The sequence below is a fragment of the Protopterus annectens genome, chromosome 11.part0 (assembly GCF_019279795.1).
Source record: "Protopterus annectens isolate FY-2018-M chromosome 11.part0, PAN1.0, whole genome shotgun sequence".
Classification (NCBI taxonomy): domain Eukaryota; kingdom Metazoa; phylum Chordata; order Ceratodontiformes; family Protopteridae; genus Protopterus; species Protopterus annectens.
The window spans coordinates 175,089,289-175,112,185 of record NC_056745.1 but is presented as its reverse complement, the minus strand read 5'-3'; the positions used below and the strand labels follow the sequence as shown (position 1 = coordinate 175,112,185).

Below are 22,897 nucleotides of genomic sequence, written 5' to 3'. Positions count from 1 at the left end.
TCTGCTCCCCCCGCACCCCTTGCTAAGTATATATTTTAACTCTGAGATCACACAAACACAGAGTAAGGGCAAATTTCCCTTTCCCCTGAATTTGTGAGATTTTGCACACCTGTCAATCAGGTGTCTAGATGCTCACTATACAGTCAACTAGCTAGCTGTCTACCTTCCACACATTTGACCAGGTTATTAGTACCCATCATGTATATTTATATATGTATATATATATATATATATATATATATATATATATATATATATATATATATATATATGTATGTGTGTGTGTGTGTGTGTGTGTGTGTGTGGTGTGTGTATAAAGCATAAAGCAGAAGATGGAATGTATAAGAATGCAATCACAATGTTACTGGACCTCTTAACACACAGATCTTAAATCATTGCACTAGGGGAAACTAGAAAAAGAAATATGTTCCAGTGGATGTTTACATTCCTGCAAAGTATAAAGCAAAGGACACGACTTTCCACATTTTCACAGCATTTAATATAAACGCACTGAAATGGCACAAAAGTATTGTTCAAACAGCACAAAAATTATTCAGCAACATTTTGAAGAGAGTGAAAATGATAAAGCAGAAATAATAACGTGTCATTTATGCATTGCTTCACGTTTTGAGAATATCAACAGAATATGAAGTGACTTTAAATCTGGAAGCTATTTTGTATTTTGTGGATTAAATGTTGCTTTGTTATTAAGCAGAGAGTTTTCCTAAGGACTACTGATAATGTTGTCTGTCATTCTCTTTGACAGGGTGGGAGAATGTATACGGGTTCGATATGACTTGTATCAAGGATGTAGCCATAAAAGAACCTCTAGTGGACATTGTCGATCCCAAGCAGGTTGTGACCAATGTCTGTTTAATAAAGGTGGGCTTTAGTAACCATTACAGAAAATGCTGCCACTAATAATAATATCCTTTGGTTATTTTTATTTATTTATTTTTTTTTGCAGTGACAATAATTGTTGTCATTAACCATGCTGATCATTACATAATAAGATGTAATAATGTTTGTTCTCTCTGCAGGGACTAAGACGAAATGTAATGATAAATAATTACAGGAATATGTTTTGCTGTTTTGTTGTACTCTGGAAGGATTTACAACTTTCTGAAATTACCAGTTTAGCACTGAAAAAAATTAAAACGACAGCTTCAATCCACTGATTCATTGTTCTAATTAGAAGTTATTCTAAAGAGAGCTTACAGTGTGAAACAGTGCAATCTCATCACGATTAATATATTTAGAGAGACAGAGTATGGGGATGCAGTGGGGCATGCTCCCCTGTAAAAATCTTGTCTTTCTTTTTTTCCTTGCAGGCTGAAAGGTCACATCATTGATTTTCTTTAATTAACATGGCCTCTAGTGAAACAGTTTTCATTGAAATGACTTATACTCCCCTGTGATGACAGTGCGTTTCATCATGTGACTCAAAGTCTGTATGTCACAGGCTGTGTTATTATTTTGAAATTACAACAGCATTTCTTTAGTAAACACAAACATCCATGTTACTTAATGTCACATTGTTTTATCCAACGTAAAATTCAGTGTTGGAGCTATGGGAAAGCTATTCTAGTTTATAATTGCAAAACTGTGTGGTTCAGACAGGTAATTACTGTGTGCCATGTTTTTTTTTATACTGGAAAAAAAATAGCGCCAGGACTGTTTTTGTTCTGTCCCATATACGTTAATTTCTTATGCCAATTTCACATTATGGTATATACATTTCTAGATCTTTATCCATCACCTGACTTCAGGTCTCTTGCTCCAATATCTCTTCAGCTGGTTTAGTCATTCCCTTTGTCTGCCACTGCACCCTAGCATTACATACTGTGGGGGGGGGGTCTTCCCTGAAGCAGAGGAATCTCAAATACAGCTGTGTGATGGGGGTTAATAATCATTACATCAGATAGCTTATCCATCTATCATGAAAGGCGATACTGCCAGCCCATCTGTCTGGAATTTTGTAAATAATTGCATGTCATTTATGAATATTAACATGATTTATATAGAAGCATAGCAAAAGGAGATATGGTCAGCCCAGCTATCTGGAATTTAGTAAATAACTATATGTCATTTGTGAAAATCAGCATGATTCATATAAGATGTTTGTGCTACAAATGTATTAGAGCTGTATGTCATATAAGATGGTTTGTACAGGCATATGTGCTGAAGAAGTATTTTACAAAGTGCTGTTTAAAAATATCCACAGTATACCCCAATGGAGAAGACCAGAAATGTATATACACAATTGTAACTGTTTACATGTATATATTTTAACAGGGGAAACTGGAACACAGGAGATTAACTTGCAAAACTCCAGAAAAATAGTTGAAATTAAATAACTTTATGGCTGGGCCATAAAAAAGATGTTATCTTTCAGTTTCTTTGCAGTAGGAGACATAATGTCTGTACTAGAGAAATTTTCTGTATTGTCTTTAAATGTGGAGGAATGTAAATTATTTTATGACTTCCACCATTTGCCAAAAGATCTGAGGTCTATGTATTTTCACAGGTGCATTCTAAATACTGCTAGCTTTCAGCAGTGGGGGGTTTTCCCTGGGATAAAGTCAGATGACAGGAAATGATGCCATTCTGCAAGCTATCCCGGCATTAATATTTGAGATATTAATTTGGGAGTCTCTGAGAGAGAGAGATAGTATTCTGTATTTTGTCTTTAACCTGACAACATTAAGATCCACTCACCACATCTGCCTTGCTTGCTCTGAAGTACGTTATTAGGGTACAGTAATTCACTTAGATACAGTCAGGAATATAGCAACACTTAATTTAGATGTTTTTCTTTATTTATTTGAGACTGTCCTGCAGTGTTGTTTTAAATATTGCCTGTGATTTTGAATTCTGATGTTAATGTAAAAGTATATTTAGTATTGTCTTGTTCTTTTATTATTTATTATTAAATATATTTAAATCTTTCATTGTGGCTGATCTGTGTAGAGACATATTTATGTTCTGAGAGTACTTGCATATTTATTTGGTGACACTCTGTAGGGCACTCCTTATAGCCTTGCTCTTGGTCAAACTACCATTTGTATTAATAGTAGCATTTCACAGTAAGATTGGACACCCTTTGTTAAGGGCCTTAAAGTAGCTGATAAAGAGTTGGCTGGTGGTAGTAATAACTACCTTATCGTCTGGGCAGAAGGGGGCTTAGCTAATAAACCTGTGCCAGCCTTTCCCAGGTGTGTGTGTGTGTGTGTGTGTGTGTGTGTGTGTGTGTGTGTGTGTGTGTGTGTGTGTGTGTCTGTAAAACAAATCTGCAAGACTGTGTGTGTCAGCTACTTGGGCAGGGACATGGAGCACTGGTTGGACAGAGAGAGTGTTGGAGGTCTTGGCTTGGCCACTCAGCTGAAATCTCAACTCTATAGCTGTGCCAGTGGGGAGTCTTATTGGGGATCTGAAGAAAGAGGGAGAAACCAGCCACGGACTGACTGTGGTCTCTGTGTGCTCTTAAGGGAAATTGCACTTGATGCAGACAGGTGCAACTGGAAATACTGTGTGTGTACCTGTCATCCTCCCAATGTACGCCCCCCACCAGTGCTAGTGGTGAGGATTGAGGCTCCTTGATTACTGTGCCAGAGTTGGGGAGTCACACCATCTATCATATTAACATTGCAAAAGTGATTTTTTTTTATCTTTGTACCTTGACATCCTTTATGCATATGTACTATGTTTCATAATGCTGCAACCTGTACATGCTTACATGATCAGCTTTCCAGTTATGAGTCTCTACATTAGTCTGGTATGTTGGGCCTGACGGTTGCTAAATTTCTTCTTTGCCCAACCCTGCTTATTTCTTTCCACCAGGAGAAACCCCTGTGGTAAGGCAAGACCCTAGCCTTCCAACAGAAATGGGGCACAATTCATCATCAGTTTAATGCTTCCCTTCCCTGACTGTCTGGCAGGAAAGCCACTGAGCAAACCTGGTAAACAGTAGTACAAAGAGATTACACATTGGCCCAGACTGCATCACTGGTCATAAAAATATACAAATGGTAATAAAACTAACATAATAAAAGAAAATGATTCCTCCAAAAAGTGTACAGATGTTATCTTGGAATGTATAATATGTCAAATACAGCATCATAAATTAAAATTATGTTCATTCATTCATTTTTAAGGAAACTGGACGATACCTGTATTCATGGAAGTTGATGAGAAGAGCTTCTTGTATTGGCATACCCTTTACAATTTTTCTATAATGAGTGTGAGGAACGATGAACAGTTAAAAGCAACTGAAACATAAATAGATTATAACTGCTGTTGCTGCTATGCAATTAACTGTAAAGATAAAATGGCATGCTTGGGACCTTAACCTTGTAGCTTCATTGTTAGCAGTATGAAGATTGTGTATTGCTGCAAGATTTTAGCATCGTTTATACATCATACTGCACTTATGTTTCCACAAGTAGAATTACATGTAAAAGGTAGCATTTTTTGTATTTTGAACCCAGTCTGGACAGTCATGTAGCTTTTTTCGCAGTTGTGGTGGGACTGTGATCTGTTGCTGTATTTGAGCCTCGTTTAGTCATTTATTGCAGCATTACTGGTAAATTTCTGCATGGTATGGACTCTTAGTCTGCAGTAGGTTTGCAGTAGTAACAATATTGTGAATTCTGCTCCAGGGTTTGCACTTCAGAACTTTTTATAGCTGTATATGTCTGCTTAAAAGTGTTTTCCAGTAATCTGGTGCCTTAATCTGTGATGGTATTGCAATAGTGGCAGTATTGTAAATTTTGCTCCAGAATGTGTGCTTCAGTACTTTTTTTATAGCTATATACACCTGTATAAAGTTGCATTATAGTGTCTTTCAATTTATTTTCCTACTAGTGTTTCCTCTGTTTTTTGAGTCTATCCCACCTTCCATTGAGACATTAAGTTAACATTTTTTGAAATTCTAACCACAGGACTACAGTTCCAGTTTGAATTTTTTTCCCAACCTTCCCATCCTTTTAACCCTCCCATCATTTACCTGTTGCAGTTTTAAAATGTTGTGTCTCTCTCTTCCTCCCTTTATAGTAATCTGCCTTTCAAAATCTCTTTCTCCTCTCTTTCATTGCTATTATGTGTGTAGCCTACTTAAGCACTTTCCCATCCTTTGTTTTCCATATATCTACAAAACTAAGTGCCCACTCAGCAAACCAGCATTGCACTTGAGTAAGCCTTCCTTACTATAGATTGTCTCCTGCTTATTTTCCCAGAGCTTCCATCTGATTTGCACACTGCCTACACTCTCAGGGGTTTCTTAGTTAATCCTGCTCCATCCTTGGCAGATATTGTTTTGCACTTCAGTTAACTGTTTAGAGTGCTACAACTTTATTTTTGCTTTATTTGCTGATTTTGCCTTCTAAAGGTCCCTAATACTTGACATTGTATTGTCAAAGTAATTTAAGTTTTGTTGTAGCATTACACTTGCAAGCAATCTTTTTTGGTGTTTTTCATCAAGAGGTTAGCAGTGCCTTGTATAGACACAAATACCCAGAAAGTATATTTTATCTATAAAACATCCCTTAAACTGAAATCTGTAACTTAGGGTGGATAACATAAGGGCATTATGCAGAGATAAGCTTAGAACAGCTAGTTCTCACATTAAACAGCATTACTGTCAAATCATAGCACAATCTAACCTAGTGTCGTGCCAAACTCCAGAGATCACCCAAGTAGACCTCTGTATAACTCAGTCCACAACTTATATTAGCCCACACAAATGCAGGTACAGACAATATGAATATGCAATTTCCAAACGCTTCCATAGCCAGCTTAGTAAATATGATCATCCTAAGACAATGTAGCATTTGCCTCATGTTCCCAAACAATCATTTCATCTTTAAAAAAAAACACTTCATGCAAGAGAAGGGCATACATAATTTCACTAAAGGCAAAAATCTTGCATACAGACAAGGTTGTCAAGAACACACACACACACACACACACACACACACACACACACACACACACACACACACACACACACACACACACATACACACACACACACACACACACACACACACACACACACACACACACACACACACACACACACACACACACACACACACACTACACCCACCACACTCATAGGCCAACCTATGCTGACTCACTCAAACACAATCCTCCCAAACATCAAGGCCCATAAGGAAAGCCAACATTACCCTGGACTCTTGTCAGGGGAGACTCCTTTGTATGATGCACAGGTGTCCCACTCATCAATGTGAACAAGGAGTAGATAACTGTTAGTCAGTTGTCTGGGGGGCAGGATACTCCAAGTTAGGCATGCACCCAAATCACTACACCACAGGTACCAGTATGATTCTGTCATTGTCCATGTGGGTGTCAATGACGGAGACATACTTCTCTGGATTATATGAAGATATACATTGTTGATCTCTTTGCATATGTGTCTCAAACAAGTATGTGCCTTGCAGTGAACAGCATTCTACTTTCACCAAGGATGATGCCACAGTATGAACCAAAGATGATTGACTTCAATAATTGGCTTACTTTCTAGTGACTTTCCAAGGGAATTCAATATTTGTGGTCATGGGAGGACATGGTTAAGAGATCACATTGCTGTGTGAAGGATAGTCTGAACCTCTCACCCCTAAGCTTCTTAATATTGGCTAAATGTTTATCCATCCCCTTGAGCCTTTTTTAGGCAATGCCAAATCGACAAACATGCCAACATAGCAAATAAAACCCAAAGAAACTTAAAGGTGTTACTGCTCAGTGCTAGGAGCCTAAACAAGAAACTGGACAACCTACAAGTTCTGCTCACTCTGGAGGATATAGACATCTGTGCCATTATGGAGACATGGTTTAAATCCACAGAAGGTACTTTGTAGTGTATGGCTTCAATGCCTTTCTGACATTTTGACCATCAGCTTTACAGACAGGAATAAAAGGTGGAGGAGTCTTAATCAGTTTTAGCAGCAAATCATCATAGACAACATTCCATACCATATCCTTACAAGCTATAGGTCATTCTCTATGTCCCTAGAATCCCATAGCTCATGGGAGACCTTACATATCCCTCTATAGACTGGGAAACATACACTGCCTCATACTTGCAGGCACAATAATTGCTGGACTTTATTAACACAAATACTTTTGACCAGACAGTCCGCCAACCCACCAGAAGTTCCAACATACTAGACCTGGTACTCACCAATATGGGTGCCCTCCCCCCACACGTGACTCATCCTCACTGGTGAAATTGAACCACAAAGCTGTCTCCTTCAAAAAAATCAACTTGGTAACCCCAGCAAAACCTGTAACAGTAAGGAACTATTCCAAAGCAAACTACACCCTATTAATTGATAATTTATCAAAATGCAATGTGCCTACCACCCCTAAGTTCACAACCACTTATGCAGAATAGTTCAGAGAGACCCTGTAAAATCATGTAAATGGTTGTATAGAGGCTGCTGAACCTATTATAAGCAAGCCCAAAACACATTCTAAAAGCAATCCACACTGGTGAAATCCTAAACTTAACAGGGTGCACAGCAAAAATGAAGAAGAAGTACCATAATGATGGAAGCTCTTGGACGTAAGTCAGCCTATGCTGAATCACAGAAAGTGGCCAATTATGAGGTCAAGACAGCCTTACAGGCTAGAGACAACTACAAGGCCTTGTACAACTATAGCCGAAACCTAAACGCAACATACATCAGTGTGCCCAACTGCTGGTCAGTGGTGCCACCTTCACTGAGCAGACTGACATAGTGAATTTTCTGGTTGACAAATGCAGCTCAAACATCACCCTCAATCCCCCTCGCCTCTCTCCATGAAATAGTTACTAGCATAACCCCACCCCCACCTATTATCAGGGAGCAGGTCCTGGTAGCTCTTGCTAAGACCAAAAGCACAGCCTCAAAGGCCCCAACAGTATCATAGAATGCTTCCTAAATATTGGGAAACATTGCCTAACATGACCAATTGAGTCACTTTTCAACTATGGCCTCAAAACACTCTCTGCACCATGAGACTGAAGGACTGCAATGGTTGTCTCACTTCACAAGGTTGGACCATCAACTGAAAATGGAAACTACAGACCTATTAGTCTGACTAGTCTAACATGCAAAACCATGGAATGAGTTATCATGGAAATGATCAACAAAGACATAGGTAACCTTCAGACACTGGACCCAACCCATTCTGGTTTTGTCAAGGGAAGCTCATGACTACTAAACCTGGTGGAGTTCTTTGAGAATGTCACCAATAGAATGGATGAGGTGAAATGGCGTAAACTACCTTCATGGACCTGGCTAAGGCATTAGATACAATGCCCCACATGGGTACAGTTGACAAACTCACCATATTGGCCATAAACCCCTACATATCTCACAAAATTTCCAGCTGGCTCACAGACAGGACCCAGGAAGTCAAGATTGGTGATATCACCTCATCTAAGAGACTGGTCACCAGTGGGGTACCTCAGGGCTCCATGCTGGGACCACTCCTATCTGACATCTATCTCTTGGAGGTAAAGACTAATGTTAAGGACTTTTGGCTGACCAGGTGTGCAGATGACTACAAATTGGATGCTATCATAGATTACTTGTGTGACACAAACATCTTACAAGAGGGTCTACTGCAGACAAATGACTGGTGCCAATGTCACAACTGAAAGCTCAAAGTCAAGACATGCATTATAGTGCCTTCTTTAAAAACTGCCACCCAGGCTAATTACTCCATTCATAAGACACTGCTAAGAGTTGACCCAGCAGTCAGGGATTTGGTTACATATGTAGATGTGTTGCCAAAGTACTAAGAAAAATATTTCTATGTCACCCAATTTCTAACTAATGGCATAGCAGCCAGGTCCAAGAAAGTAATAGAGACACTTTATTTGGCCTTTATCAGACACATCATTGAGTAAAAATACCCCTTTGGCATGTACCTAACCAAACATATGCAACAGTTGGAATGTACACAAAGTTTCCTTATCAGGCAAATCCAGGGTATAAACACATTGTCCTTTACAGATAACCTTAAAGCCCTCTCTCTAAACTCTGTCTCCTACAGATTACTGACAGGTGATCTATGTCTGGCATACAAGGCATCCTTGGATCCATTTCTGATGGACCATTTGCACATTTGCAAAATGAGCAGCATTAGAACCACTAGATCCAAGGATTTAAGTTTTGCTTGTGACATTAATAAGGCATGTTGGTATGAGAGCTATGTGTCTCAGAGGATCCCCATGCTCTGGAACAGCTCTGCATCAATGTAAAGCAGAGTCCATACCTAACCTTATTTAAAAATAACCTTGACAAATGGATAGGAAATCAGAAATTCACACTAGGTTTGGCACCATGTCTCTAACAGAAAGAGGCAGACAGTAATGCCCAAGCCAACACCCCCTCAATAACCTCTAGAAATGTTCTAACTAACATAATCCTTCCTAATAAATGCCCATGATACATATGGACAAAATTGGATTGGATCACACAGCTAGGTTTATAAAGGCCTTGGTGGTTGTTACCCTAGTATATAAATATGAACCTATGAACTATGAACTAATCAAGAGCTATAGAAATAGTTTGATATGAATGATGCAGAATGAACATATTGTGAAGTTCACATTGCTGGACTCCATAGTACCAGTATCATAATTGTGTACAACATTGTTCTTTATTTATTTATTATTTATTGACTGGGAAAGTCTGACTAGGACAGAGCCTACTTTCAGTGGTGGCCCAAGGAGAAATGCTCCAGATGCATGTCTTTGTAATGTGGGAGGAAACCGTAGTCCCTGGAGGAAACCCATGCGAATGCAGGGAGGACATGCAGACTCCACACAGAAAGCACACTAGCCAAGAATCGAACAAAATAACCTCTTGTTATGAGGTGACAATGTTAACCTTTGCACCACTGTGCCATTCTTGTTGTCAATCCTTCAGGTCCAGAAACCTTAGGATAATCTAGACAGTCGCAACACTGGTCCAAAGCAGAGCAATTCAGTTTTCTTATAAAGAAGTCCATGAAAAGGCAGCTTTTGATAAAGCAGTACAGGGAATCATCATCATCATCATCATCAGCCCCCTTTTTCCCATTTTTTTCTACATGGGGTCAGGGTATCGTGTTAACTGTTGCCAACTCTCTCGATTCAGTGCCACACTCCTGCCTTCTTCAACACTCATGCCTGACAGTTGCAGATCTTCTTTCACACAATCCATCCACTTCTTTGCTGTACATCCTCACTTCCTCTTACCTTCTTCCTGTCTGTCCCAAATCTTCCTATCATAGATTATTTGTGTGACACAAACATCTTACAAGAGGGTCTACTGCAGACAAATGACTGGTGCCAATGTCACAACTGAAAGCTCAAAGTCAAGACATGCATTATAGTGCCTTCTTTAAAAACTGCCACCCAGGCTAATTACTCCATTCATAAGACACTGCTAAGAGTTGACCCAGCAGTCAGGGATTTGGTTACATATGTAGATGTGTTGCCAAAATACTAAGAAAAATATTTCTATGTCACCCAATTTCTAACTAATGGCATAGCAGCCAGGTCCAAGAAAGTAATAGAGACACTTTATTTGGCCTTTATCAGACACATCATTGAGTAAAAATACCCCTTTGGCATGTACCTAACCAAACATATGCAACAGTTGGAATGTACACAAAGTTTCCTTATCAGGCAAATCCAGGGTATAAACACATTGTCCTTTACAGATAACCTTAAAGCCCTCTCTCTAAACTCTGTCTCCTACAGATTACTGACAGGTGATCTATGTCTGGCATACAAGGCATCCTTGGATCCATTTCTGATGGACCATTTGCACATTTGCAAAATGAGCAGCATTAGAACCACTAGATCCAAGGATTTAAGTTTTGCTTGTGACATTAATAAGGCATGTTGGTATGAGAGCTATGTGTCTCAGAGGATCCCCATGCTCTGGAACAGCTCTGCATCAATGTAAAGCAGAGTCCATACCTAACCTTATTTAAAAATAACCTTGACAAATGGATAGGAAATCAGAAATTCACACTAGGTTTGGCACCATGTCTCTAACAGAAAGAGGCAGACAGTAATGCCCAAGCCAACACCCCCTCAATAACCTCTAGAAATGTTCTAACTAACATACTCCTTCCTAATAAATGCCCATGATACATATGGACAAAATTGGATTGGATCACACAGCTAGGTTTATAAAGGCCTTGGTGGTTGTTACCCTAGTATATAAATATGAACCTATGAACTATGAACTAATCAAGAGCTATAGAAATAGTTTGATATGAATGATGCAGAATGAACATATTGTGAAGTTCACATTGCTGGACTCCATAGTACCAGTATCATAATTGTGTACAACATTGTTCTTTATTTATTTATTATTTATTGACTGGGAAAGTCTAACTAGGACAGAGCCTACTTTCAGTGGTGGCCCAAGGAGAAATGCTCCAGATGCATGTCTTTGTAATGTGGGAGGAAACCGTAGTCCCTGGAGGAAACCCATGCGAATGCAGGGAGGACATGCAGACTCCACACAGAAAGCACACTAGCCAAGAATCGAACAAAATAACCTCTTGCTATGAGGTGACAATGTTAACCTTTGCACCACTGTGCCATTCTTGTTGTCAATCCTTCAGGTCCAGAAACCTTAGGATAATCTAGACAGTCGCAACACTGGTCCAAAGCAGAGCAATTCAGTTTTATTATAAAGAAGTCCATGAAAAGACAGCTTTTGATAAAGCAGTACAGGGAATCATCATCATCATCATCATCAGCCCCCTTTTCCCCATTTTTTTCTTCATGGGGTCAGGGTATCGTGTTAACTGTTGCCAACTCTCTCGATTCAGTGCCACACTCCTGCCTTCTTCAACACTCATGCCTGACAGTTGCAGATCTTCTTTCACACAATCCATCCACTTCTTTGCTGTACATCCTCACTTCCTCTTACCTTCTTCCTGTCTGTCCCAAATCTTCCTCACCAGATTGTCCTCTGCTTTTCTACAGATGTGCCTAAACCATCATAATCTGTTCCCATATAGTTACGAACAAAGAGGGTGATTTCAAAATATTTAATTTAAGTGATGTAAATGTTGACTTTAAGTGGGCTGAATTATTCCAAAAGGGGCTTAATTATGTTCCTGCTAAGATTCCTGCTGTAGAAACTGCCCTTTTGTAGTTAAAAGTGTTTGTGAAGAAACTCAACTTGTGTATTTATTTTGATAATGAGTTCAATAGTACACATGCCACCCAATGTAAAAATATTGAGTACATTTAACCCTCCTTTACACCCTTTGTTGCAGGTGTTTGAAAACATTTGTGGTAATCAAGTTAGAAATCTTATTAAACATAAGAAAAAAGATTTTATACCCAATTTTACAAATAAAGAAAGTGAACTTTTAAAAAACATATGTGACAATATGAATATCAGGGTAATGAAACCTGATAAGGGAGGGGGTATCGTAGTAATGGAAAAAAGGGTGTACCCAGAGAAAATGTTTGCGCACTTGTTCAGTGATAGTTGTGAACAAACATCACTGAATTAATTGAATTTAGCCTACAGATACATTGATGTTATTTTGAACGACTTGCTTCTAGATGGACAGATCACTACAAGTGAGTTTAACTTTTTACAACAGAAATCACCCCGGATACCGACTATTTTTGGCATCCCAAAAATCCACAAAAACATTGTTGCCCCTCCGTTGAGGCCCATTGTGGATGCTAAGGCATCCAAAATATTTAATCTGGCCAGATTTGTGGATTTTCATTTAAAAAATGTGTTGGACAAACACCAACATGTCCTTAAGGACTCCTGGGATTGTTTAAGCAAGATTAAAGATACCTTGTATTGTGAACATCTGATCTTGGCTACGATAGACATTAAGGAGTTATTCACTGTTATCCCTCACGACATTGGTACTCAATGGTTTTATGACTTTCTTTGTTCTAATACCACCTTTGGCCACAACAGGATTTTAATGTTTAGAACGCTTATAGAGGTAATCTTAGAGAATAATTTTATTGTGTCTGACAATCAGTACTTTAAACAAAAAGTTGGTGTGGCAATGGGGGCAGCGTGTGCCCCTTTATTTGCCAACATTGTACTTACTCAATGGGAAACAAGTTTTGTTTTTAAAAATGACCTATTTAAATTTTGTAAGTTTTATGGTCGCTTTCTTGACGACATCCTGATATTTTGGGATGGTTCCCAAGAAGCCTTGGATAGCTTTTTTGAGTTTTTGAAAAACAGTACAACTTTTTTGTCCTTTACCATGGAATCTGCCATGGATACAATACATTTTTTAGATATCAAAATCACTAAGGACTAGGTCAGAAAAGGGTTTAATTTGACCATGTATAGAAAACCTACCTTCTCTAACACCTTGCTACATTTTGAAAGTTGCCATCCCCCACACCAGAAGAAGTCACTTGTCAAGGGGCAGGGGGTGAGGATAGTAAGGATGGTTAGTGATTTCAAACAATTTAGTGATGAAATTGATACACTTAAATCTATGTTGATTAGGAGAGGTTACCCTGAAGTTTTTATTGACCCTATTTTGCAGGAAGTTATTACAAAAAGAGCTGATGGGTATTTTGTTCCCTTATTCGGTACTAACTTGTCAGCCACAGCCACACATACTTCTGATGGTGGGTTTGATAATTTGAGCCCCATTGTTACTGATAAAGGCTTTAGTAGGGCTTTGATTTTGACGTTTAGTCCCGTTTTTAATGATATCAAGGAAATCATCAATAACAACTGGTGCATATTAACCAATGTGCAAGAAGGTAAAGTTAAAAGGGGATGTAGGCCACTGGTGATCTATAAAAGAAGTTCCAACATTAAAAATATTTTGGAAAGGAATGCACAGAAAAGTGGGGGTGGTTGTATGAGAAGATGTGGACACTGCCCCCAATGTTGTTACATTCTTGAAACAAATGTTGTTGATATCGAAGGTTATGGCAAAGTGAAATTAACACAAAAGATTAACTGTATGACAAAATGTTTAGTGTATATTGCTATCTGCCAACAATGTGGTAGGTTTTATATTGGCAAAACAAAAAATGCATTGAACAAACGGATATATCAACATACTTATGATATTCATAAGGTTACTTTGTCTAATGCTTTAGCTAGACATGTTTTTAAGCATAGTGGCCATTGTTTCAGTTTTTCAGGTTTGGAGCAAATTGTTGACAAAGATATGAGGGGTGGGCCTAAAGACATATGGTTGGAATACAGAGAGTTGGTTTGGCAACTCCGTGTTAATGCTACTAACCCCCCAGGTCTCAACGAGACCTTGTCTATTTCCAGTTATCTAAAACTAAAATCAGAGTTTCATATTTAATCAGTATCAAATTAATACTTCAATGGTATTTTGATTAACTCAATTTTATGTCTTGTTTGTGAATCGATACCAGTTGTAGTAGTGATATGTTTATTAATGTCATGTCTGGATCTGATAATGTCAATGTAATAAGTATTTTACTCATTTATATATTCAAATACCCATATATATATATATTTATTGTAGTATTTTAACTTCATTTAAACACTGGTTGATGTACATGTATTTATAAAAATGAGTTTTTTGCTACATAATCATATATTTATCAATGTTCAGGAATAAGAGTTTACTTATAGAGTTAATTTAAATGTAATTTTAAAAACTTTTTGCTTAAGAATCAATTGTTCAATTAAATGGAGAGAGTGTTTTTACGTACCGTGTGACTATCATGGAAGGTATTTAAGCTTGTTAAATTTATTTTATGTGTTTCTGATGAAGTCTGAGGCTTAAGGCCGACGAAAGCGCTAAATCAATAAAGTGATTGCTGTGATACTTCGTGTTTGGACCCTGCTTCTGTTTTGGATTTGGTTTTGCAGTGTTTTGGATTTATTGTTCTTTATTTCTTTATTATGTGTTGACTGGGAAAGTCTGACTAGGACAGAGCCTACTTTCAGCGGTGGCCCAAGGATAAATGCTCCAGATGCATGTCTTTGTAATGTGGGAGGAAACCGGAGTACCTGGAGGAAACCCATGAGAATGCAGGGAGGACATGCAGACTCCACTCAGAAGGCACCCTAGCCAGGAATCGAACAAGAGAACCTCTTGCTATGAGGTGACAATGTTAACCTTTGCACCACTATGCCATTCTTGTTGTCAATCCTTTAGGTCCAGAAACCCTAGGATAATCAAGATAGTCAGAACACTGGTCCAAAGCAGAGCAATTCAGTCTTATTATAAAGAAGTCCATGGAAAGGCAGCTTTTGATAAAGCAGTACAGGGAATCATCATCATCATCATCAGCCCCCTTTTTCCCATTTTTTTCTACATGGGGTCAGGGTATTGTGTTCATAGGTTGGTACTAGGCTATCAGCCCTAGGGCCTATACAAGCCTAGCCATAACAATTCCGTGGCTATTTCTTCCCACACTATTTACTTCCCTGGACCCCTGTCTAGCAGGGCGACTGACGTGATCCCTGGGGTGAATTTCCTTTCTCCCATCCAATCATCAAGGTTCCTTTTGAAGAGGACCAAAGAGGCACTCTGCTTGACATGTATGGGCAATCTATTCCAGAGTCTGGGGAGTCTCTGGGTCAGGAACCTATCCCTCCAGCATGTTTTGTTTATTGTGATGACAAGGTTTAGATCCCTGGAGCTTGTGGCTCTGAGGGATTGGGATTTCTTTAAGTGTAGCATGTCCAACAGCTCTGGGTTTGACATGGCCTTGTATGTTAAGCAAAGATCGCCTCTGAGTAGACGATATGTGACAGAGCATAGATGGAGTTTTTTAAGGCGGTCAGCATAGGGCATCTGCTTTAGGCCTGTGATTCTTTTAGTGAGGTATTTCTGTGGCCTTTCCAGTTGTTGCAGATGTCTTGAGAGGTACATACCAAACGGGGCATTGTATTCTATAATGGGTCTAATGAGGGATGAGTACAGTGGGGCAATGACCTCCTTTTTTCTGGATGAAAAGCCCTTAGTGATGAGGTGTGCCACATAGAAGGATTTCCTGACTGTTGTGGCGATGTGGTTATCGAAGGTGAGACCACTGTCCACCTGTGTCCCTAAGTCTCTTATCAAACTTTCGGTGTTTAATGTACTGCCACCTAGATAGTAATTCATGGATACATGTTTTTTTCCCAAAGGGGATAACTATACATTTCTTGGCATTGAGCTTGAGCCCATGGCTCTGGCACCAAGCATCTGTTTCTGTAAGGCCCTTTTGTAGAGTATTCACATCATTTGGAGATTCAATAATGGCTCCCAGTTTGCAGTCATCTGCAAACTTTGTTATCCAGAGTCCCTTAGTGTTGGCCTGTACTTCAGAGAAGTAGATGCCAAACAAGAGCGGTCCCAGGACTGAACCCTGAGGTACTCCACTTGTCACTTGTCTGGAGCTGGATTTGGAGTCGGTTACTTTTACAGTGTCGGTTCTATCAGTAAGCCAGTTAGCAACTTATTGGGTGACGTAGGGATTAATGCCCAGCTTAGTAAGTTTATCTATGATTCCACAGTGGAGGATGGTGTCAAATGCCTTGGCAAGGTCTAGATAGGCTGCGTGGACCACCTTACCCTTGTCCATGGCTCTGGAGACTGATTCGAAGAAGTCAATCAAGTTCAGGAGACAAGATCGGCCCTTCACGAACCCAAACTGGGTGGGGTCCAGTGTTTGAAGGTTGCCAATGTCTTCGTTTATGAGTTCCATGATAATATGCTCCATGGCCTTGCAGATAAGGCTTGTCAGACTGATGGGACGGTAGTTTCCAGGATTCAAGGTGGATCCCCCCTTGTGGAGTGGGATAACTGTAGCTATGTGCCACTCAGTGGCCACGAAACCTGAGGTGAGGCTATGATTAAACATGACACTTAGGTGAGGTGCCAGTTCATATTGTAGTTTATGTAGTACACAGCCCGGGATGTCATCTGGTCCCATGGATGCTGTATTCTTAGCTTTGGATAGTGCATTTTTTACCTGTGTGGCCGTTATTACCGGAATTTGGCAATCTTCCGGTATTGAGATGGGCCATTTAGGGGGTGAGAGGGGGGTAAAGTTGGCACTGAATCGATCTGCCAGGATATTGGCAATATCCTTGGGATCAGTATATTTAATGCCATTCTGTTTTAGCTCAGAGCAGATCTGAGCATTGCCATTTAGATTCTTGACATAGTTATAGAATGCCTTGTTGTTGTCTTTGGAATCTTTGGCAATTTTATTTTCGTAACTAGCTTTGGAGGATTTTATGAGGGATCTCAGTTTCTTACTGAGGCTGGTAAGGAAGTTTTTTGCATCCTGGGATTTTCCTCTTTTCTGCAACAGTTTCTTCCTTTTGTTGTAAAGTTTGTTTATGGCAGGGGACCACCAGATTGGCTTCTTTTTTTTGGATGACAGCATCTTGGCTCTATTTGGGATGGCACGATTTATGCATGAGTGGATGTGCTCATACAGTGCCTTAGTGTAGGATTCAGCAGTTGAACTTTCAGCTCCGTCTGCATGGGTGTCATGAAGTTTGTCACTTCTGACTTGAGTAGCATGAAGTTGGCTTTGGAGAAGTTTTTTATGGAGGTTTCCTTACTGGGGGGTGGGGGTGGGATGTGGATGTTAAGGGTGATTAGCTTATGGTCAGACGTGACTAACGAGGGGGTGACCATAGGTGTGGAGCATCGATTTCCCATGTTGGTAATGACCAGGTCTAGGATATTGGAGCCCCTGGTGGGACTATGGATTAGTTGATCCAGGGCGTTGGAATTTATGAATTCCAAGAACCGTTGGGCAAAGGTGTTGGTACATGAGTAGCTTTCCCAGTTAATGGCAGGGTAGTTAAAATCACCCAGTATTAGGGTGTTTGGTTCTATCTTAATATTTTCCAGTATGTTTAGAAAGGTGTAGTGAGAATCTTGGGGTATGGTGGGGGATCTGTAGCAAGCTAAAATTTGGATTGCAGTCTTACTTAGTGTTAGTTGCACCTGGAGAATTTCAGATGCATTGTGTTTGGCAACTAGCCTGGTGGTGTGAATATCCTTGGTGAATATTGACACTCCTCCACCTTTAGTGTTTCGGCCCTGCTTTGGTGGCCGAAAAGTGTGGTAAGAGTTGTAGCCTGGTATTGCAGGGGTGCTCTCTGGAGCCTTGAACCAGGTCTCAGTTACTGCACAGATATTGATGTTCTCCATTTTTAGGAGTGCCTCGAGAGAGTGCATTTTGAGGTTTATACATTGTTCTTTAAGTAATGAATATTCATGAGGTTATTCTAATGAAGTGGATTTGATTTGACGATTTTAAATTAATTAAAGTAAATTTATTGGTTGTTTTTAATGAATTAAGGTTTATAAATGCATTGAAGGAAGGGAGAAAGTTATCTGATGAAGTCCAGAGTGGACGAAAATGTATGGTATGAAAGAGCGTTAATGTTATGAAGGAGCGTTTTTGTGGATTACAATAAAGCAGTTTTTATCCAACTACGGGTTTTTCCTTTCGTAGGCACTTTGAATTTGTTATTGGTGACTTTTAAGTGCCTTTACAACACTTTTTGGTGCATTTTGAGGTTTAGACTTCTAGCATTGAGTAGCATTACCTTCAGATTTTGCATGCTTGTACCTGTTACGGTGGTGGCTTTGTTCTTTGAACTTTGCCTAAAAAAGGCACTATAGGGGTGGCAAGAGCCTTAGCCAGTAACCTGAATCCCAGAGGCGACAGGTGCAGACCATCTCTGGCAAAGCATCATGGTCTGTCAATCATGTCGTCCCAGGCAGACAGATACTGGATCCCCTTTGAATGACACCAGAAGCTTAGCCAATTGTTGAAGTCAATCATTTTGTCCTTATATTGTGGTATCATTCTGGGTGAAGGCAGGATGCTACTCAGGGCTAGGGTCATACCTGCCTGGGCCACATGATCCGAGAGCTCTTCCATGTCTCTTTTCATGTAGTCCAGGGAGGTACGTCTCAAGTCATTCACTCCAACATGGAGAATGACAGAGTCATATTTGTACTTGTTGTGGAGTGACTTGAGTGCATGCGTTATGTGGCAGATCCTGGCACCCGAGAGGCAGATGACTGTAATTTTCTCCTTGTTCAACCTGGTGAGAGGGACATCAGTGTGGTGGACTATAGAGTCACCTATGATTAAAGTGTTAGGTATATTATCTTGCCTTAGGGGCTGTTGCTGGGTGGCACACAGGTGTTTTGAACTATGTGACACTTTGGTTGTGATTGGTGTTTGTTTGCGTTTCAGCTTCAGAGGTCCTTGTTGCTTGGGCAGGTTACAGTTAAGGGCCTCTGCATATGTGGAGTTAGTGTTGCTATATGTGGGTGTTGGTGGTGTGGGTTTAGAAGGGCTATGTGTTGCTTGAGGTGTAGTGTGGGTGTTAACCTTCTCCTCTTGACTGTCTAGCACAATCTTGGGTGGAGTGAGCTTTGCTTCCATTTTGGCTATGTAAGTGCATCTCTCACAGGTTGTAGTGTTGGGTCGTAGGAGGAGAGGGTTGTCTGTGTACATGAGGCAATTGCTGCATTGCCCCATTATGCCCAGATTCACCAGGTGGACAGGAGAAATCACCGGAAGCTGACCCTTGGACATGCCTGGTTTGATGCTTTTTTTTTTTTGTAAAGTACAGGAGCTGTTTTCCCTTAACTTAGCAAGGTACTTTGCAATTATAGGCTGTTTAGTGCCTACTATTAATTTCTCCTTATTAACAAGGAGAGTTGAGTGCTTGTATCAGTTTAAGGCTTCCTAGTGCTTTCCAGCAGGTATTAGAGAAAGTGCTAGTCAAAGAGATGCTTAAAAGTAAGATGAAAAAAAAATGCATACTGCAGTGTGCACTAGAGAAGGTAGACGTGAAAGTAGGTAACTTAAGTTTTACCTATTTAAAAAGTTAAGGTTTAGTGGAGAGTTACTATTTTTAAAACAGCAAGATGGGTTGAAAGGGGTGGTCACTTTTGTATTCTGGTACTATGGAACACAGTAGGATGGCCAGTAAATTTAAATAGTTGAAGGGGAGGGATTTTTGATTTAGTGATTACTCACACAAGCCACTGAAAGTAGAGAGGAAATGAGATATATGGTCAGATTAACATAAGAGGCAGGCAACTAGAAAGACAGTGGTATTTAACAAGACAACTATGACTTGGTGGGAGGGCGGGAAAAAAAATTCTGCCTGACTCAGAAGAGAGAGAGAGCTGTGGTCTCTTTTGAAGTTTTAATATGCTGTTAAAGCAGAATGCAGGTAAAACACAAGGTAAAGAAAACAAACTACAGTATTTAAAATATACAAAATACAAAAAATAAAAGCAAACTAACCTTTCCTTCACAGCAAAGTGTAGCAGAGTCTGGATGAGCCTTTCTGGTAAAGCAACTTTCTGGTAAAGCCAAGTCTCTCGATTCAGTGCCGCACTCCTGCCTTCTTCAACACTTATGCCTGACTGTCGCAGATCTTCTTTCACACAATCCATCCACCTCTTTGCTGGATGTCCTCGTTTCCTCTTACCTTCTTCCTGTCTGTCCCAAATTTTCCTCACCAGAGTGTCTTCTGCTTTTCTACACATGTGCCCAAACTGTCATAATCTGTTCTCTTTGATCTTTTCTGCAATTGGAGCTACTTTGGCTTCTGCTCTTATGTCCTCATTTCTTCACCTGTCCCACAATGTGCATCCTACGAGCTTTCTCAGGCACTTAATTTCCATCACCTTTAGCTTCTTCAACTGTTCTGCCTTTACTGCCCAGGTTTCTGTACCATACAGTAGTACTGGTTGCACCACTGTCTTGTACACCTTACTTTTCAGCTTCTTTGGCATTCTTCTATCATAGACTACACCTGATATTCTATGCCAGATGGCTTTAGCCCCTCTGATTCCAGCTTTGACCTCTTCATTCAGACTACCCTTCTCCTCAACTCCACATAGGCGGTAGTCTACTTAACACCGAAAGTATGATAAGAGACCATGGGACACAGGTGGACAGTAGTCTCTCCTTTGTTAATCACATTGCCACAGTAGTCAGGAAATCCTTCTATGTGGCACACCTCATCACAAAAGGTCTCTCATCCAGGAAAAAAGAGGTCATTGTTCCCCTCTACTCGTCACTCATTAGACCCATTATAGAGTACAATGCCCCTTTTGGTATATACCTCACAAGACACCTGCAACAACTGGAAAGGCCGCAGAAATACTTCACAAAGAGGATTACTGGCCTCAAAAAGATGCTCTACGCAGACCATCTCAAAAAACTCCAGCTTTACTCCATTGCATATCGCCTACACAGAGGCGATCTCAGCCTAACATACAAAGCTATGTCAAACCCAGAGCTGTTGGACATGCTCCACTTAAAGAAATCCCAATCCCTCCGAGCTACACGCTCTAGGGACCTAATCCTTGTCACCACAATACACAGAACATACTGGAGGCATAGATTCCTGTCCCAGAAACTTCCCATACTCTGGAATAAACTACCTATCTATATCAAACAAAGCTCCTCATTCGCACTCTTCAAGAAAAGTCTTGATGATTGGATGGGAAATAGGAAATTCACCCTGGCGATCACTTCTGGGGCTCTGCTCGACAGGGGCACAGGAAAATACTTTTCTTGGGTGGCAAAAGCCAGGGTACTTTTTTGGCTGGGCTTATATAGGCCCTAGGGCCAATAACCTAGTACCTACCTACCTATGAAACTGTGAACTACCCCTCTGAGATACTTAAAGCTGTTTACCTGTTCCACTATCTTCCCTTCTATCTCTATTCTCAGCTTCTTCTGCTTTCCCCAATTTGCTGCCATTACCACCATCTTATCTGTGCTTAGTTTCATCCCAGGTGCCTTCAGATTTGCATTCCATTCTCCTATTCTTTGCTGAAGTTCTAGCTCAGAGTCTGCCTGCACTGCCACATCATCTGCATACAGCAGATTTGTTGATCCCTCCCCTCCAACCTGTTTGCTAAAGTAGTCCATCACCAGTATGAACAGCAGTGGGCTCAGAGTTGAACCTTGATGTACACCCACTCCCACTGGGAATCCCTCTGTGAGGCCCAACACTGTTCATACTTGAGTCATTGGGTCCTTGTACATAGCCTGCACTAATTCTACCAATGTTTCTTTGACTTCAAACCACTGCAGTACTGCCCACATCAGCTTTCTTGGGACCTTGTCATATGCTTTCTCCAACTCTAGGAATGCCCAGTTGGACTTTCTCCTCATCTCTAGCTTCTTCTGAAGTATCTGTCTCAATGCAAAGATTGGGTCAGTTATGCTGCATCCTGATCTGAATCCAAACTGTTCATCTCCCATCTTACATTCTACTACTCTGCATATCTGTTTATCAATCACCCTCTCCAGAACTTTCATGCAATGTGATAGGAGTTTGATGGCTCTGTACTGCCCACAGTTGTGGATGTCCCCTTTGTTCTTGTACACTGGCATGAGTATGCTTATTCTCCAGTCATCTGGGGTATGCCTTTCTCTCCACACTGCTACTAGTACCCTCAGAAGCCATTTCTCCCCTATCTCACCCAGCATTTTTATCATATCTGCTGTAACCTCATCTGAGCCTGCTGCTTTCCCTGACTTCATCTTCCTTAGTGTTGTTCTTACTTCTTCTAGGGTGGGCTCCTCCTCTTCTCTCATCTTAGGCTGTTTCTGGGGGAGTACAGCTTTTGTGGGGTTATCTTAATTCAAAAGCTGCTGGAAATACTCCTTCCATCTGCCTTTGATGCCCTCTGGACTGGTGAGCAAGTTGTTGCTGGCATCCCTCATGAAGGGTGTCTGACTATCTTCATTATCTTTCTGTCTTTGCCTTGCAACCTGATAAAGTTTCTTTGTGTCCCTTACTGAGTCACTTTCCAGAAGTTGGTACAGTGCCTCTGATGCCCTATTCTTTGCTATTGCAAATTCTTTCTTAGATTCTTTGTT

The 22,897-nt window shown here is 40.3% G+C and overlaps 1 protein-coding gene across 1 annotated transcript in view; it reads left to right on the top strand.

The window, feature by feature from the left end:
• PRMT8 (protein arginine methyltransferase 8) overlaps nt 1-22,897 on the top strand; it is a 653,278-nt gene that overhangs the window by 542,730 nt on the left and 87,651 nt on the right. Inside the window, 1 exon segment of the mRNA XM_044087574.1 lies at nt 767-882. Within this exon segment, the coding sequence (XP_043943509.1) occupies nt 767-882 (116 nt within the window).